The sequence below is a fragment of the Hipposideros armiger genome, unplaced genomic scaffold (assembly GCF_001890085.2).
Source record: "Hipposideros armiger isolate ML-2016 unplaced genomic scaffold, ASM189008v1 scaffold_47, whole genome shotgun sequence".
Lineage (NCBI taxonomy): Eukaryota > Metazoa > Chordata > Mammalia > Chiroptera > Hipposideridae > Hipposideros > Hipposideros armiger.
The window spans coordinates 1,674,209-1,690,904 of NW_017731397.1; the positions used below are offsets into that span (position 1 = coordinate 1,674,209).

General features: G+C 56.6%; 2 protein-coding genes across 7 annotated transcripts; both read right to left on the reverse strand.

Annotated features, from left to right (window-relative positions):
• Positions 1–4,526: 4,526 nt before the first annotated feature.
• Positions 4,527–6,986, reverse strand: HOXA7 (homeobox A7). Of its 3 annotated transcripts, none has more exons than XM_019639872.1 (3): positions 6,803–6,986; positions 5,943–6,530; positions 4,527–4,958 (listed from the first exon to the last, which is right to left on the reverse strand). In XM_019639872.1, exons 2-3 carry the CDS (start codon positions 6,319–6,321, stop codon positions 4,639–4,641), a joined length of 699 nt encoding a protein of 232 aa, XP_019495417.1. In that variant the 5' UTR covers positions 6,322–6,530; positions 6,803–6,986; the 3' UTR covers positions 4,527–4,638. The 3 variants fall into 3 exon arrangements, with proteins under 3 accessions (XP_019495417.1, XP_019495416.1, XP_019495415.1); XM_019639871.1 differs by having other exon boundaries at positions 6,652–6,986; XM_019639870.1 differs by having other exon boundaries at positions 5,943–6,986.
• Positions 6,987–12,129: 5,143 nt separating this feature from the next.
• Positions 12,130–15,884, reverse strand: HOXA9 (homeobox A9). Of its 4 annotated transcripts, XR_002123712.1 has the most exons (3): positions 14,573–15,884; positions 13,936–14,129; positions 13,442–13,523 (listed from the first exon to the last, which is right to left on the reverse strand). XR_002123712.1 is itself a non-coding variant. In XM_019639966.1 (2 exons), exons 1-2 carry the CDS (start codon positions 15,150–15,152, stop codon positions 13,285–13,287), a joined length of 819 nt encoding a protein of 272 aa, XP_019495511.1. In that variant the 5' UTR covers positions 15,153–15,884; the 3' UTR covers positions 12,130–13,284. The 4 variants fall into 4 exon arrangements, 3 of the variants coding, with proteins under 3 accessions (XP_019495511.1, XP_019495510.1, XP_019495512.1); XM_019639966.1 differs by lacking the exon at positions 13,936–14,129 and having other exon boundaries at positions 12,130–13,523; XM_019639965.1 differs by lacking the exon at positions 13,936–14,129 and having other exon boundaries at positions 13,289–13,523; positions 14,382–15,884.
• Positions 15,885–16,696: the final 812 nt, after the last annotated feature.

The following is a 16,696-nucleotide window of genomic DNA, read 5'->3' on the forward strand; positions in this document are numbered from 1 at the left end:
AAGGGGGATGGGATGGCGAGCAGGGCCCCACAATCCGCCTTTTCCCTGGGCTGTCCACTGAGCTCCTCGACTTTCGCCAGGCTGGAGGGTGGCCTGCCGATGTGGGGGGACCTTGAAGGCCATCTCAGCCGCCCGGATCTCTAGACCAGGCCAGAACCCACAGCACACAGGTGCGGCCTCGGCCTGTCACGGGCCCTCGCCTGGAACCAAAGCCCACCTTCCTTGCCATAGCCAATCCTCCTCAGAGCCAGCCAGGCCTGCAGGCCTCAGGACTACGAGTGGTCTCTCTGATTTCAAAATCCCAAAGCGGCGCGTTCCTCGAACCAGCGTGCGCCCCCAGGGCGCTTTGGGGCACGCAGTTTGGATAGAAGCAACCATGACGTGCCAGGCGGCCTGTGCAACCAGTCTCCATGGTGCTGGGGGGAAAGGGGGACCCGAGTCTAGTCAGGCTTCCAGCTCCTGTCAGGTGGCCAAGGCGGGGGAGGTTCCGGGCCAGTCAGGCCCTGGGAGACCGCCCCTCAGGTCCTCCCTCGCCCCCCTCTCCTCGGCCTGCTCGGGGATCTCTGAGGGGCCCGCGCAGCAGTCGCGCCTGGCTGCACGACGCGGGGCTGCGACTGGCGTCGGTCCCGGCGACGGCCACAGCGTGGCAGCAGCGAGCGCCCGGCGCGGTCGCAATAAATAATCTGCCCGGCGGCAGCCGCAGTCAGGCCGCCCGCGGCCCTTCGATGCAAATGCGCCGCTTTATCCGCCCAGAGCGCACCCACAGCGCCCGCCGGCGTCCCGAACCTCCGCAGCCCCTTCTTAATTATCTAATTCACACCAAGGTATTGTCTTAAGGTGGGAAAACAACAACAACCAAAACCAAACAAACAAACAAACAAAAAGAACTCGAGCCCAGAACCTCAGGGTGGTTTCTGGTCGCTGTCCCAGGAAGCTACCGAGGCAGATCTTGCCGGGGGATACCCGGCACAAACCGCGGTCTGTGCCACCGCGCGACAGAAAGCCAACGTTCGCGGGCCCCGCCGCCCAGGCGGCTCCGCAGTCCTCTTGCGGCTCCCGGAAGGTGGGCGCACGGTCGCCACCCTGCTGCGCCAAGGTGGGTGGGGGGGTTCCCCCTATCGCCAGACTTGGTTTGCGTCCTTCAACCTTAGCTGCGGGCCCCTGCCCCTCGCAATAACACCACTCCATCCTCTGCACCGAAACTTCCCGCCAAGCAACACCCAGCCAATTAACCCCCTCCTCTCCTCCAACACAGAATTCCACCCGCGCACCTCTTCCCTCTCCCCCGCGCTTCTGACACCGCTCTCATCGGAAAACCGCGTAGAGGGAAGCAGGCGATCAGCAGAAGACTCGGGCTGCATTAGTAAGTTTTTTGTCCCCCCCACCCCCACCCCTTCGTTCTACCTTCCTCTCTGGAAACCAGTTCCCACGGAATAGAAGGTGCTATATTGATGCTATAAAATGCCTGTCGATGAATTAATTACTTCACTTTGCCCTCACCTCTTCCCACCTTCCCAGCTCGGGAAGTGTCCCCAATTCAGTCGAACCAATTGGGTCATGAATGAAAAAAAAGAAAACAAATCCAAACCCGAGAGGCTGGCGGGAACGCAGAGTGCAGGGGCACTTCCTTTGGGGCTCAGGCAGGTCGCTGGAGAAGGGGAGAGAGACCTCAGGGCTCCTGTCCCGTGCCAGGGCGCTGTGCCACAGGAAGGCGGGTATTCTATGCCACGGTGAGGGAGGGAGGGAGGGAGTGTGTGTGTGTGTGTGTGTGTGTGTGTGTGTGTGTGTGTGTGTGTGTGTGTTGGCTGTAGTGTGTGGTGGGGGGGCGAATGTGAACGGGTGAGTGTGGGTGACGGGGAGTATGCCCCTCTTCAAAGCCTCCCTGGGTACCCTCTCCCACCGCCGCCGGCGCCGGCTGCCATCTCACCACCTTTGCTCCTGTCTCCCCACATGTCTCACCTTCAGATGGCGGCTCCCAAAAGCTCCTGCCCCTCTGACAGCTGTCGCTTGGGCAGCCCGAAGAGACGAATCGTCCTCCTTCCTGGTGCCAGAGGACGCAGGAAATTAGCCAGGTTGCGAGTTGCAAAGCGGCCGCCGCGGCGCCGGGAACTGGGCGCGCCCCACCTCCAGCGGGAGCGGCTGGGCCGGGCCGGCCCGGGGCCTCTTCTCGCTCGTCATCGCCGGACAAAGCGCAGCGGAGCCGGGCTGGAAGGCAGAGCTCCGAAGCAGGCAGGACCGAGCGGAGCAAAAGAATGCGGCTCTATTCTCGCAAGGGAAATTATAAAAAAGTTCATGTTCACGGTTTCCATCCACATGACCGACAGCGGCCAATGGAAGGGCCGAACAACTCATAAAGTTGTATTGCAAAGTTGTAAATTTTCATAAACAACAACGGATTTATGACCCTTTCCCCATCTCTAAGAGGAGGCAGCTCTTACACGGGCGCCATCTTACCACGGAGGCCGCCCCGACTTGGGGCCGCAGGTTTTACAGACCCAGTTGGACCGGGTTTTATTAAAAGAGCAATAAGAATAGGGCCCAGCCCAGGCAGGAGACTGGAGTCGAGGTCCTCGCCCGCAGAGCTCACGCTGTTCTGCGCTGTCCCCACCGCCCCTGGCCCCTTCCCCAGCCCCTCAGCCTTCCCCGCACCCAGACGCCCCTGCCGAGGCTTGCAGCCCTGGTCTGAGGCCCCTGCCCCTTCTCATACCCCTCAGCTGCTTTGCTGGGCCCTGGGGCGCCCTCGCTTAGCCTGAATGCGGGGTGGAGGGGCTGCGTCAGAGTCCCCGAAAAGCACCTCCTAGCCTGACGCCAGGTTCAGGGCTCATGGAGAATTTGGGATCAGTCGCAAGAGTGATACCCCTTTGCAAGCCCACCCCACGACCTTAGAGGAAAGAGCGGATTTTGGATTCGATCATGGAATTTATGCAGGGTTTTAGGGAGGTTCATAGAATATAATGTATCCATCGAAGATTCCGTTTTCAAGGGATTTGGAAGATATTTGTCCGCACAACACAAAGACCAGACAAAAAATTCCACACAGGGAAACACACATATACAATTATGGACACACAGAAACGCATAAACTCAATTATGGACACAGAAATACGTGCAATTATTTACACACAGAAACACTGTCGCTCAATTACGGACACAGGAATACGTACAATTATGGACGCGAGTAAAAATACACACAGACGTACACAGAAATATGCAAACAAAAAGGTACACACATACCTATACAAATCCACGCATAAAAAATCCACACAAGAAGAGACTCAACACGCACATACACGCAATTCATAGACACCCAACACTTGGACCGTATTTGTCCTTCCACTTTTGCTTCCCTGAAGCCTTTTCGGGTACTCGCACAGAGCCGGGGCTTGCTCTCCAGCCATGCTCACTTTCTACCCCAGCCCCCACTCCCATAAAGCAGTCCACGTTTCTTTGTCACCAAGCATCTTTATTTTTCTGTTACATAAAACACGGTTAGCTGGGCAAGACTGGAAGCATACCTTCCTTTTCCTGGAACCCCAGGAGCTGAGAGGGACGCAGGACAACATAGGAGATGAAGGGCACTGAGGAGGGCATTGCTCTCCCCACCTGCTATAGAGTTAGCTCAAGACAACACACCATGCTACAAAGTCACCCCATTAACACATTCTTCCCAAGTCAAGACATTGCCTTACAAATAAGCTCCAAGACTATATAAATGACAAAAAAAATCTTATTCAAATATACAATATTTGCTATTGTAGGAAAAGTCAGGGTGTACATATTCAACATGGCTGGGCAGTAGGACACAGGGGCCAGGAAGGGGCAGGGAGGCTGGGAGCATCTCTGCAGGCCTACTAAGCAGAAGCTAACGCAGAGATCTGCAGCTAGCTTGGGAATGCTCCCCTCCAGAAGTGGGGGATGATGGGCCTGAACTTGGGGTACCCAGGCCAGAGAAGGAGGGATTCTAGGTTGCAGCACTTAGAATGCTTTGGAATAAATATATTATTCTTCAATTTAAATAGAAGCCAATGCCCTGGTCCCCAGACCCTAGCACCTTCTCAGTGCAGCCTCAGGGACCCCAAAGGCTGCCAGCCGCAAGCAGAAGGGGCCTGGCCTGGGAGGGGCCGGCACTAGGTAGCAGGTGAGCCAGTAAGCACAAAATAGGTAGTTTGGGACAAGTAGGTAGTACTGAGAGTCAGGTCCTTAACAGTATGGGGGAGGTGCTAGGTGTCTGCCAGTGTTGGGACACGTCTGGGCTTCCTGGGAGTGGAGGCCCGCTGGGGCTGGGCCCATAGGTAGTTTGGGAGTGCCTCTCTCCGAGGCCTGTGCTAGGTAGTATTTTAGCCTTGCCAGCACAGAGCCAGCCGGCCTTGGGTTGGGGGGGGTGTCTGTTGGGGGTCCTCGGAGGCAGAGGGGATCCCCAAGGGGACCCAGTCTAGGTGGCTGCTCAGTCCAGAAAAGTTGGGAGCTGAAGTGGGTAATGGGGTACAGGTTGGGGACTGGGGGGGGGTTTGTTTGGGTTTTTTTTGTTTGTTTTTTACATTTTATTTTTATTTTTCCCACTTTTGTAAATAAAATCGGTGAGTCTCTAAAGACGCTTTCCCGAGTGTCTGGTGCAGCCAAGGGCCCTGGCTAGGCCCCTCATTCCTCTTCCTCGTCGTCGTCGTCTTCATCGTCGTCCTCCTCATCGGCCTTGTCGGCGGTGGCGGCAGTGGCGGCAGCAGCCGGCACGGCGCCCTCGGGGGCCGCTGCGGCCGCTGGACCCTCGTCCTTATGCTCTTTCTTCCATTTCATGCGGCGGTTCTGGAACCAGATCTTGATCTGGCGCTCGGTGAGGCAGAGCGCATGGGCGATCTCGATGCGGCGGCGCCGTGTCAGGTAGCGGTTGAAGTGGAACTCCTTCTCCAGCTCCAGCGTCTGGTAGCGAGTGTAGGTCTGGCGGCCCCGCTTCCTGTCGGGCCCTGCAAGCAGACATGTGGACACATGGACACAGGGACAGACAAGCCAACAAGGACACGACAGGACAGTGCATTAGCTAGGCCGCTGTCCCAGAGCTCGCACCTTCATCCCGGCCCTGACCCGGGATCGAGTCCCCCTCCGCCCCGCGCCCCGGAGCTGAGCTGGGGGAGGAGCGGGAGTGGTCGGGCAAGACCCCAACTGCGGTGCCAGACGCGCAGGCAGCTCCGTGAGGGGGGAAGGCGCAGAATCCCAACTTTACAACCGCCCTTTCCAGCCGGATAGGCTTTCACAATGTCCTGCTCCCTCTGACAAAGAGAAATTGTAAATATAGAGTGTGGGCAAGTGGGAGACGCTGCGCTTTTGCCATTCAAAGACGAGCCGGGCCGCTTCTCCGCCTGGATAGGCAAGTGGGAGACCCTCGGGCGGCCTGCACTCCAGGGGCGCCTTCTCTCCCCAGCAGCCCGTGCCCCCATCCCCGGACCTTCCTAGGGCACTCCGACCCTGCGTCCCAGCTCCTGACCCCCCCCACACACACACCTACCCCAGCCTTTAAAAGGCCCCTGGCACAGGGGCTTGTGAGGGGCCCTGAAGGGTTAGGCTCTCCTTGCTTTTGAGAAAGAAAAGCCAGGCTGAAATGAAAAGGAGGAGGGAGGGAGAGAAAAGAAAGGGAGGGAGAAGGAGAGGGGGAATAGCGAACAAACAAACTTAATGTTAAAATTCCAAGGCAAACGGAGTTAAATAAATTTACGAGGATTGAACCCATTAATTGGGCCATAAAAAGTTTTATGAGCCTCATTTACATACAATGCTATGGGCTCTCCACGCTATGGCGCCTCGGCTCTAATTAAAACCAGAAAGGCAGCGCCGCCAGGAGTCACGGGGCCGCCGGCTCGCAGCCGCCTGGCTCCCAGCTCCGCGCTCCCCAGCCCGGCTCTCCCCGCTCCCACTCGGCCCGCTCACCCGGCCCGCCTAGCGGTTGCGCCTACCTGAAGACCGCATCCAGGGGTAGATGCGGAAATTGGCCTCGGCCGGACCGTGCAGCGCGCCTTCGTCCGCCTTGTCGCAGGCGCCTTTGGCGAGGTCACTGCAGAGCCCGGGGATGTTTTGGTCGTAGGAGGCGCAGGGCAGGTTGCCGTAGGCGTCGGCGCCTAGGCCGTAGCCGGACGCGAAGGGGCTCTGATAGAGGGGGCTGTTGACATTGTACAAGCCTGGTACGGTCGAAGCGAAGGCACCGGCGCCCGCCCCGTAGCCGCTTCTCTGCGAGTTGGGCGCAAAGGAGCAAGAAGTCGGCTCGGCATTTTGGAACAGAGAAGCCCCCGCCGTATATTTGCTAAAAAGCGCGTTCACATAATACGAAGAACTCATAATTTTGACCTGTGATTTGTTGTCCGGCAGCTTTCAGTGTCGGTTTTACGAGGTAGCGTGATATATGATAACATTACACCCCCAGATTTACACCAAACCCCATTTTCTTTTGGACGGAGCTCGCCGCAGCACGTGACCGCCCACATGACCGCCTCCGCCAATCTCAGCAGCCCTCACAGGTGGTCTCTCTCCGCGGGGCCCGCGGCAGCCTAGAATGGAAGGGGAAGAGGCTCAAATATGTGGCCAACGAATCTGCCCGCGCCCGATCAGCCTGGCGTCCTGAGGGAAAAGCACCCCAGGTTCCGTGGGGGCGCTTAGTCCGCTGCCAACCTGGACGCCTAGCTTGCCGAGGCCACCCGGGGCCGGCCGGGCGCAGCCCGTCCTTGCTTATTACTGAACCCTGAACTAAGCCTGCGGGTCATTCCTGCTCCTCTTCTGCCCACTGACCCAGCGCAGCGAGGAGCTGTACACCCCCACGCACCCGCGCGCCCTATGGTGGCCGGGTGGGCAAGTCTCAGCTCTGGGTAAATCGACTCATTGCCGCGTCTCCTCCCTCCTAAGTCCAGCGGGCGATAGGCCGACTTAGACTCCCATCCAGGAGGGAGCCGGCGCAGCTTCGCTTCCATCTGCAGCGAGAACGCCACAGCAAACTGGAACCATGTGGTTCGAATAAAGTCAAGGTCTCCTGGCTTCCTTTCCTTAATCAGCCGCGCACTGTTTATCTGCCCTAAAGGAAGCAGTGAAATATTTATCTATTAATGAGCCTCATTTGCCAACAGATTTATTAACGTGGGATTCCCCTTCCTCCTGGACACCGCTGGTCCCTCAGGCTCTGTGCTTTCGCTCCTGAGCACCTGACTGGCCTTGGGCAGCCTGAGAAATGGCTGGACACTCTTGTCCTTTCCACAACCCTTGATTTTCCCTGGCTGAAGGGGAACCAAGTAGTCTCTTTTCCCCAGCTTGGAGGAACGTCAGGCCCTGCACCTTTCCAGGTACCCCTGGCCCCCCTGAGGTTTATCGTAGCTTTCACTTGGGCCACCTCTGGGCCTCTGCAGCTCTTCATGGGCCTGAGTGCAGGGGAGCAAACTGGCTTTAGAGCCAGTTTGGAGAGGAGAGAGGGGGGCCAAGGCTCCTGGGAACTGCAGTGCACTATAGATTTTCATTCCGTTTGGAGACCCCAAGGACAAACAGGGAGACCCCTCTCAAAAGGGCACCCAACTCTGGCTGCTTCACCTTTCCAAAGAAGAGCTCGCAGAGAGTGGGGTGCATGGTAGTCTCACTGCCTCCCATCCAGGACCCCAACTGGTGGAGCTTACCTTCCTAAGACTCCAAACCCTGCGCAGGGTTGGAACAGCCAAAGACCCTGCCGCCCACCACTCCCTGGAGGGTGGTGGGGCAAAGCCTTCCCCTAAACGCCTCATAAACTGCCCAGGCCACTCTAGAAAGCCCGGCTGTCAGGTCAGTACGACTTTTACTGCTCAGCTCGATTGCACACCATAAACCCGACCTCACAATGGAATTGCCCCGGAAATTCTCCTCTAAATTATAGAGTTTGGTTCCTCCTGTACAAAGCGCTTCCCATCACTTTCAGAGGGTCCAGGCCGCCCTGTTCACGGCACCCTTTCAGGGGGTCCTAGGAACACAAAAGGCGGCAGCAGGGATCAGACCCGGATGCAACGGAGCCCCAGCGCTGGCTTAGTGGACAGCCCTAGGGTGTGGATGGAGAAGCGGGGGCTGTCGGGGCAGGTGGGGCCAGGGTGGTATCCCCTGGAGGTACAGGGGCCATGGGGGGGGGCAATATCCGGGATGCCCTTTATGGCGGATCAGGATGCTAACGGGTCTTGGCTGGGGAATGGAGGGCGGTAAGACGGGAAGAGAATAAAAAAACAAATATACTAAATAGCACCGCTTTCTGGCAGGAAATAATAACCTAAGAAAGTTAAAGGAAGACGAAACAAACAAGAAGAGGGCTAGGAGATCAAAGAGGAGGCATTAGACAGCTTTAGACCAATAAATTGTTCCTCGAATGACAGGGAGCAAGATGCAAAGAGAAAGACCCCGGCCGGCCGTTGCCGCCGTCTGTCTAGACTTGGGTGGCTGGAGCAACCGACAGCGATGGCGTTTAAAGTAGAACCTGCCCTGAGTGATGCGACATGACAGACCGAGCGGGGAGCGATTTGGGGGAGCGCCGGCAGGAACGCAGTCTCGTCCAAGAGCGCTGAGAGCCCGCGCCACAGGCTCATCTCTGCCCTGTTTTGTCTCGCTCAGGTCGGAGCGGTCCCGGCAGGACGCGCTGACCCTCCACCTGGGCCGAGGAGGGTCCAGATACTGCCCGCAAGGCCTCGGCCTCTCTGGGCCCAAGTCAGCCAACTGGGCCGAGTCCTACGGGCGACGAAACCTCCCTTTCGTTTCTGGGTTTCTCTCTCCCCGCATGCCTTCTGTGGCAGGGTTTTAAAACGAAAAGGCCAAAGCCAGGCTTTCAATAAGGCCTCTTTAGCCGCGTGTTCTTGAGCCATTGCTTTCCTACTTATTTGGCTGAAAAGACACAAATGCACTAGGGTTATATGTGATAATATTCACAGAAACAGTCGTTGACGCTTGGCCTAGAGCAGGCACGTGTAGGCGGGGTTCTCATCTGCTTGGCTGTCTTTAGATAAAGACATTGTCCACTCCTCTCCTCGGGGCTGCGTTCCTACCTGCCAAGCAGAAATGTGTTTACCCTGCTTCTTAGTACCAACTAGTCCTCAACATTTAAATCCAGCTAAGAATGTAGACCCAGCTCTCGCGCAGCGGATAGAGCCTGCTGGGAGTCGGGTAGCTGGCGATTTGCTTCTCTAAGCGTTTCCACCCGCGCCCCTCGCGCGACCTGCGCGTCGGTCCTCCATCCAGTGAACAGTCCCCCGGTCGCGGCGCGGGACAAATCCATCCCCGACGAGTGCAAAGGAGCTCCGGCTGGCGCGGGATCTTGTCTGGGAGGAGTACAGGGAAGCCGGTCCTAGGCTGCGGTGCAGGGAGAGCCGCCTCCAGCCGCTGGCGTGCCAAGGGCAAGAGAGGCCCCGTCTGGCTGTCCATGAGGCCTCTGAAATCCCCGCCGGCCTGCACCTACCTGGGGCCTCCGCGACCTGGGGAGAGAAGCGGTGGCCACCAAACTGCTCCGTTGCCATTTATTTGTAGTTACACAAACCGAGCTTTCTATCTGCCGCTTGGATACATGGCCACGGACGGCCCTCAAGAAGCCGTAAAACCCTTCTTACAATCAGATGCTGTAAAATACTGTGTATTTTGTAAGGAAATATAATGAATGCGTGTGTCTGTAATACCAATGTGTGTGTGTAAACAGAAAAAGGCAAGAGAGGGAGGGGAAAGGAGAGGGAGAGGGAGAGAAGAAGAAACACTCGGGAGAGATGTCAGCCTAAATCCAGTCCCCAGTTTTATAGCGCGTACAGCGAGGAGATGCAGGTTGTAAACATTTTGTGGGCTTGGCAGAGACTATTACAACCCAAATAAATGCACCGCGTGGAGTGTTCACAGGGCTCCGGGGTGCTTCGAAGGGTTCTCTGTTTGCTTTTGCGTTTTCCCTCTGAAACCATTCTGCACCTGAGGCTGATCCTCACATCCTTACTCGAGGCAAGTTCCCCGCCCAGGGTCGGGCATAACCTGGATTAGGGTCCCTTCCCGCCTTCTGGCTTCCTGAGCTGGGGACGCAGAGCAACCTCAGGACCTCCACTGCCGAGGAAATTCCGCGGCAAGAGAGAAAGCAGGGGCGGCTTTCAAGACGTGACCTGCTACCCTGGAGCTAGGATGTTATACTTATTTTACATATCACATTTATTTTAGAATAACCAAAGCAGTTCCTGGTCTGTCCCCATCCCCAGCAACTCAACCGCCAGACTAGACAGTCACCAAGAATGCCTTTACGCCCAATTTTCAGCCGCCTAATTTTATTGTCATGTATTTAAGGCGGTCGAGTCCTGGGGTTCTGGTTCGCTTGCGGGTGCTGGCTCGTCGGGCCCTGTTCCGGGGTGCAGCCTTTTGGGGTCTCCCAGGCCCCCGAAGGACCTTTAGCCACGGTGTGCACCCTCTGCACACCCTCTGGGGGATCACCAGGTCCCGGGGCTGTAGGCCTTAGTCCTTGTGTGTCTGTCCGCCGGTCAGCCGGGTTCTCCAAGCGCCGCGCTGCCCCGAGGCTTGTCGGGGGCAAGGCACGGTGACAGTCCCTGCGCCTGGAACTGCAGTCCCGCAGCGCTAGGTCCCCGGGATGTGGGTGAAGGGGACCGGAGGGTGCAGGTCAGCCGAACCCCCTTCGCTTCCTTGTTTCCCAGCGAGGCTTGTATCCCGGCGTGAGCAGCACAGAAAATACACCGCTGTTCACTCAAATCTGGGGATCCCATTCCAGAAACGCTCGCGTCAAGTCGACATCTTAGGAACTTCCCAGGGTAGCGGTGGCTGGAGATGGCGGCACAGACGGCTCTTACGTGGAGCCATACTGCCATCTGCTGGCCGAACCTTGGCGCTGCAGCCCAGCAGCCCGGCCTGAACTTCGTCCGCAGCCACCGCGAGCCCAGCGCCCCACTCTCGAAGGCCGGCAAGGGCCCTGTCCACGGGGGGCCTGTGTGGAGCCCGGAATCTATGCTGCCGAGAGGGTAGTCCCCATAAAAGAGAGCTGTTTCCGCAGCCACATTATCGGCGGCAGACAGAGCAAACAAATGAAAGGGCTTTGGTGGAAAATCTTAATTGGGGCTGGACAGTTGTAAACTCATTAAGGGCCGAATTCCAGACAGTTTGCAGACCCGGCCTTTATAGCACACCCTTACTGCCCATTCTTTGAAGTTCCTTCTGTCTGCAACAACAGAGGGCGTCTCAACCTGGCGGCGGGGTGGGGGTGGGGGTGTGAATGGAGGCCTCCTCCTCTGCGCGCCCGAGTTCCCCTTTTACGCATCCGAACACGGATACCTTTGCAGAAGTCGCCGGGGGTAGGGGATGGGGGCAAGGGCGAGAAAAGAAAAGGGGACATGAGGCCGAACCCTCTAGCCACATCTTGAAGGCGCTCTGGCCTCCGAAGTTGTGGTCGTTCCGCCGCAGCCCTTTACACCCCATAAACGGTAACAGCCCTCATTTTCTTTTATGGCGCTTGGGGCTGGTCAGTTGCCTGGGCCCTGTCTCTGCCAGGACTTGGGCTCGGGGAGGTGCGTGCAGAGCAGGACCCAGAATCCCCCAGGCCAACCAGCCAAGACGTGGAGGTGAGGGCGCGCAGGTTTTCAGTCCCGAAAGCCCCCAAATGTCAGTCCGGGCAGCCACGCTGGGGCGCTCAGACTCCTGTTTCCCTCCTCGGATACGCCTTAGGAGACATGCCCTCAACTCTGTCCGCTGTCCCCCCCCACACACACACACACTATTGCAAGGGGAGGCCTAGTAGTCTCCTTGGACTCGGGTTTGGGAAATTTCTTGGGGCGCCAAGATGAAAGAGGGGCCTTTCATTGCTACTGGCTAGCGATACCCGACACTCTAGCCCAGCTCCTCAGAGGCCTCCCTGCTGTCCCACAAATGAACACAAAGCGGGGAGCCCAGCCTCGCTGCCCAGTGTTCCCCGGCCTTCTTCTGCTGCTCGGGCCGCCACGCAGCCGGCCTGGTGGGGAGCACTGAATCCCGCCTGCGGCTGGCTGCTGGAGGTTCCAGCTCCCCAAAGCCCGCCAGAGCAAAACCGAGGTCCTGTCCTCTTCCACACCCATCCGGCCTCCACCCAGAGATTACCCAGGCTCCCCTACCCAAGGAGAAGAAGGTGCAACGAGCTGACCCAGAAAAAAAAAATAGAAAAGAATCAATATACTTTATTTGGCAAAAAGTTAAATATCATCTCAACACAACAATTTGGTCAGTAGGCCTTGAGGTAACTATTGCAAAATATACAGTGTATGTTTAGCCCAATGGAAACCCCAGATTCATCAAGAATACAAATCTACAGTAGCCCAATGGCGGTTTCATAGTGTATAATTTATTATCAATAAAATTAACTCCATTACAATAAGCATTCATTCCCCCCCCCAGTTAAAATTAAACGTAAACCATAGGTAGTAACCTTCTGCACATATGTATAGCTCCGAACATCCTCACTGTTTGGTGCAAAAACAATATTCCAGCTGGTCTGATTGTTTTTTCTTTAATATGTGGTTTACATATACAATGGACAAGACAGGTCAGTAGAGCATGTATAACCTAAAATGCCCGATTCTCAAAAGTGAAGAAAACCATGAATCTACACATCCGGAGAACCCTTTCTTTAAAAAAAAAATATTTCACTGGGAAACCCTTACAGCTAATTTACAATCAAAAGTTAACAGCCTAGTTATACAGAAGACATATTCCACTACAGAGCTATACTCTATGCAACTGTTTTCCCCCTCATAAACAACCTGAGTTCAAATTGAATTCTAGCTTTCACAATCACAACGGGTGCTTCACCCAGCACAGAAGTTTGAGTCACAAAACATAATTACCACAATAAAACACAGTGTTCAAGTATCTGGGCAGATAGCTCTGCCCCACATAAAGAAAATTAAATTAACTACACAGACTAAAATCTATACAGCCCGCAGTCAACAGTTGTGCATTATAAAAAGGTAGTTTTTTTTGTTTGTTTGTTTTAAGTCAGGAACAGGTAGATTTTATAAAATATATACAAGCTAGCACACACAGCCATCAGCCCTAATGCCCCCTTTTCTTCTTCTTCATCTTCTTTTTTGTCTTACAGAAAATGGAAAGCTTACAATACCTCCTCCATCAAAGCGGCAGGCCAAGTAGCCCGCCTGAGAAGGGTTTGCCAGGGGGGATGAGGCCTGGGTTAGAGCCGCTTTGTGCGGGGTGCTGGAAGCTTGGGTTTCGGAATGGGGGTGGGAGAAGGGGACGGGCAGTCCTTTCTCTTTCTCTCTAGCTCCGTCTCTGTTTTCTAAATGAACTCCAGTGGCATCACTCGTCTTTTGCTCGATCTTTGTTGATTTTCTTCATTTTCATCCTGCGGTTCTGGAACCAGATCTTGACCTGCCTTTCGGTGAGGTTGAGCAGTCGGGCTACCTCGTACCTGCGGTCCCTGGTGAGGTACATGTTGAATAGAAACTCTTTCTCCAGTTCCAGCGTTTGGTGTTTAGTATAGGGGCAGCGCTTCTTCCGTGTGGAGCGCGCGTGGAGCCAGTTGGCAGCCGGGTTGCCTGTGGGGGAGAGAAAAGGGATTTAATAGGAGGAGAAGCACCCCCCGCCCCCGCTGGGGGCTAGGTAACCTCCTGGGGTCTTCCGCCAAAGTGCAGGACGCTGCTGAATTGGTTAGAGAAAGCGGCCGAGCCTCAGACACAATGGACCCCTGGCAGACAGACGCAGGGACGGTCACTTACAATTGCACGCAGTAAAACCTCGGCCCCCCCTCCCCTCGGAGGCCCTCCTTTCTCCCGTCCTCCCGTCTTTTCCTCTCCCCTCCCACTCTCCGCACATTGGGTGATGAGTGAAATTTGAAAACAGATCTTTTTGCCAGGCAGGGGGAAACCACACTGCCCTGTGTTTGTGTAGCAAGATTAATATTCCTTTCTCCCTCTCATTAACTCTCTCTGTGTGTCTTCCTCTCCCCACCTTTCCTTCTACTCTCCCCGCTCCTTATTTAACCTCCCTGGCAGGCCGTGGGAGTGGGGCAGGCCGGCACTGCGCTCCTAGGTTCCCCAAAGCCGTTGATCACTTCTCCACTTTATTTGAATAATCTGGCATGGGGACCCTCGTGGCCGGGTCGCCGGCAGCCTCATCTTGGGCAGGATTTACGCCGCCACTGGCTGAAGGCAAGAAGTGGAGGGAATCAGCTGTCTTCCCCAGCGTCCCAGCTGCAGTTGCTGCCGCTGCTCTCAGATATTTTAGCCGCACAAAAGACTCTCTGCCGCGCTGCTTTCGAAGAACGACCCAAAGTATCTCTATCCTGGTTCTGGGCAGCCAGGGAGATGGGTGGCTGGTCTTGGCTTGGCCCGCAGCGCCCGCCCCGCCCCCTCTCTCGGTAGTAGCCGCCTCCCCTCCCCCTGAGCCCCGCGGACCCGCTTGTCACAGTTCTGTGGACTTGAGGCCCCATCCGAGACGTCCCAAACAGCAACTTCTGGCTCCCGGCCCCTGCTTAGGAGGCTCCCAGCGTGCGCTCCAAGGCAGGATGGAGAAAAAGCTGGCGGGCCGGCAGATCCGGGTGGCCGGCGTGGAGGCAGCGGCCGGTCTGGAGGGAGGAGACACTTACTGGGATCGATGGGGGGCTTGTCTCCGCTGCTCTCATTCTCAGCATTGTTTTCGGGGAAGGCGCCTTCGCTGGGCTGTTTTTCTCTATCAACTGGAGGAGAACCACAAGCATAGTCAGTCAGGGACAAAGTGTGAGTGTCAAGCGTGGGACAGTCACCCCTTCTGGCCGACAGCGGTTCAGGTTTAATGCCGTAAGGCCGGCTGGAGGGCAAGCCCGCGAAGGAGAGCGCGCCGGGCGTGGGCTCCAGCCAGGAGCGCATGTACCTGCCGTCTGGCGCCGCCGCCGCCACGGGCGCCTGGGGGTGCACATAGGGGTGGTGGTGATGGTGGTGATACACCGCCGCGGGCACCGCGTTGGCGCTTGCCGCGTGCACCGGGTTCCACGAGGCGCCGAACACCGCCGCCTTGGACTGGAAACTGCATGGGCTGAAGTCGGGGTGCTCAGCTAGCGCCGCTGCCTGCCTGGGGGGCTGACCCAGGGCCCCCGGAGCGTAGCGGCCCGCCCCCAGCTCGTCCGCGGCGTCGGCGCCCAGCAGGAACGAGTCCACGTAGTAGTTGCCCAGGGCCCCGGTGGTGGCCATCGCAGTGTCCCGCGCCCGGCCGACCGGCCCGACCCGCGGAAATTATGAAACTGCAGATTTCATGTAACAACTTGGTGGCACCAGGGGGGGAAGTACAGTCACCTAATAAGTTGCCTGCGCTCGCGCCCCTATTGGCCGCTTGCGTCACGTGTCCGCCTGGCAGAACAATAACGCGTAAATCACTCCGCACGCTATTAATGGCCCGGTGTTTTGCAGTCATAATTTTTATAGCAAAAGCCATATGTTTTTATGCAAAGGGATCGCGGCGCTCCACGATCGGGTTTGTTTTAATTGTGGCCAACGAAGATTAAAAGATCAAATCTGGCCTTGCCTCTGGACTTGCTCCCCTCCCACCGCTACCACCAGACACACACTTCTTAAACGGACTATTTTATATCACAATTAATCACGCCATCAGCAAGGCGCAGGTCCCGCGTGTGAGTGCGGCCAGCGTAGCCCCTCACATAAAATTAGACAATAATTGAAGCTATAAAAAATCAGCCAAATCGCATTCTCGCTCTACTGTATTTAAATCTATATTTATGATATTTCATAAGGAGTTATTGTTTCAGAAGCCACACAGGCTGGTGGGAAGTTGGGAACGACCAACAGATTCGTTTACCTCGTCGTGGCTCCCAGCTGTAAAAATTTACGAGGATTTGGAAAGGTTAAATTAGACTGTTGTGTTTGGTTGGCGAGCTCCCTGTAAATAATCCCTGCAGTCCCAGGAGATGTGAGTTTACCCGAGGCCGGCAGCGAAAAGTCAAATTCAACGCAGTAGCCGTCCCAAACTGAGCCACCACCGTCCCTGCCCAAAGGACACGGCCTCGGAAATCTGCCCGACCGGATCGCAGGGTGCCCGGGGAGCTCCCAAATTCGCTACTGCGCCTCCAGTGAGCGCCCCACCGAGGAGCGGCCAGAGTGGGAGAGGCCAGCCATCCCTGAGCGATGGGTTTGGGAGCCTGATTGTGCTGCGCGTCCGGCCCCGACCGCGTACACGCACGCCCAGCGCTCCCTGCTCAGCGTCAGCGGGAATCGCGATCCCCCAGCGGACGCAGCAGGCGCCCCAGTCCTGTGCTCCGACCTCGAAGGCCCTAACGCTGAGCTCTGCAAGCCTCGTCGCACTCCCCAAACCCGACCTGCAAAAACAAAACAAAACAAACAAAAAAACAAGACAGCATCAATGGAAGGAGAATTCGGCCTAAAAGACCCGGCGGCTCCAGTAGCTGGGAGGCCCGCACCGGAGCAGCTGGCCTCGGGGCCCAGTCTGAGTTCTCCCTTCCTTCCTTCCCGCTGCCCCAGGCGGGCCTGCCTGGGTTATCCACACGGCCAGGCGGCTCAGCGGAGCTACAAGGCCCAACGTGAGGCGGCCGCTGTTCAAGTCCAGGGCCAGAAATTAAAATGGGGAGGGGCACGGGGCATTGACTTGACTCCCATCCTCAGCTTCACCAAATTGAAGAGGGTGTTTCTCACCTCTTAAGAGTCTTTCAGGGGTAAATTAAAAGGCCTCGGCCTCTGTTAATTGGAAGAAAAAACCCACCCCA

Bases quoted from the DNA above. Each gene is read 5' to 3' on its own strand.
- HOXA9 (XM_019639965.1), bottom strand. From the start codon at position 15,152: ATGGCCACCACCGGGGCCCTGGGCAACTACTACGTGGACTCGTTCCTG. The intron at 13,524-14,381 runs GTCCGCGGGGCT...TCTCCCCCACAG, and splicing joins CACAGAACTGTGACAAGCGG to GCAACCCGGCTGCCAACTGG.
- HOXA7 (XM_019639872.1), bottom strand. From the start codon at position 6,321: ATGAGTTCTTCGTATTATGTGAACGCGCTTTTTAGCAAATATACGGCG. The intron at 4,959-5,942 runs GTAGGCGCAACC...GTCTGCTTGCAG, and splicing joins CCCCTGGATGCGGTCTTCAG to GGCCCGACAGGAAGCGGGGC.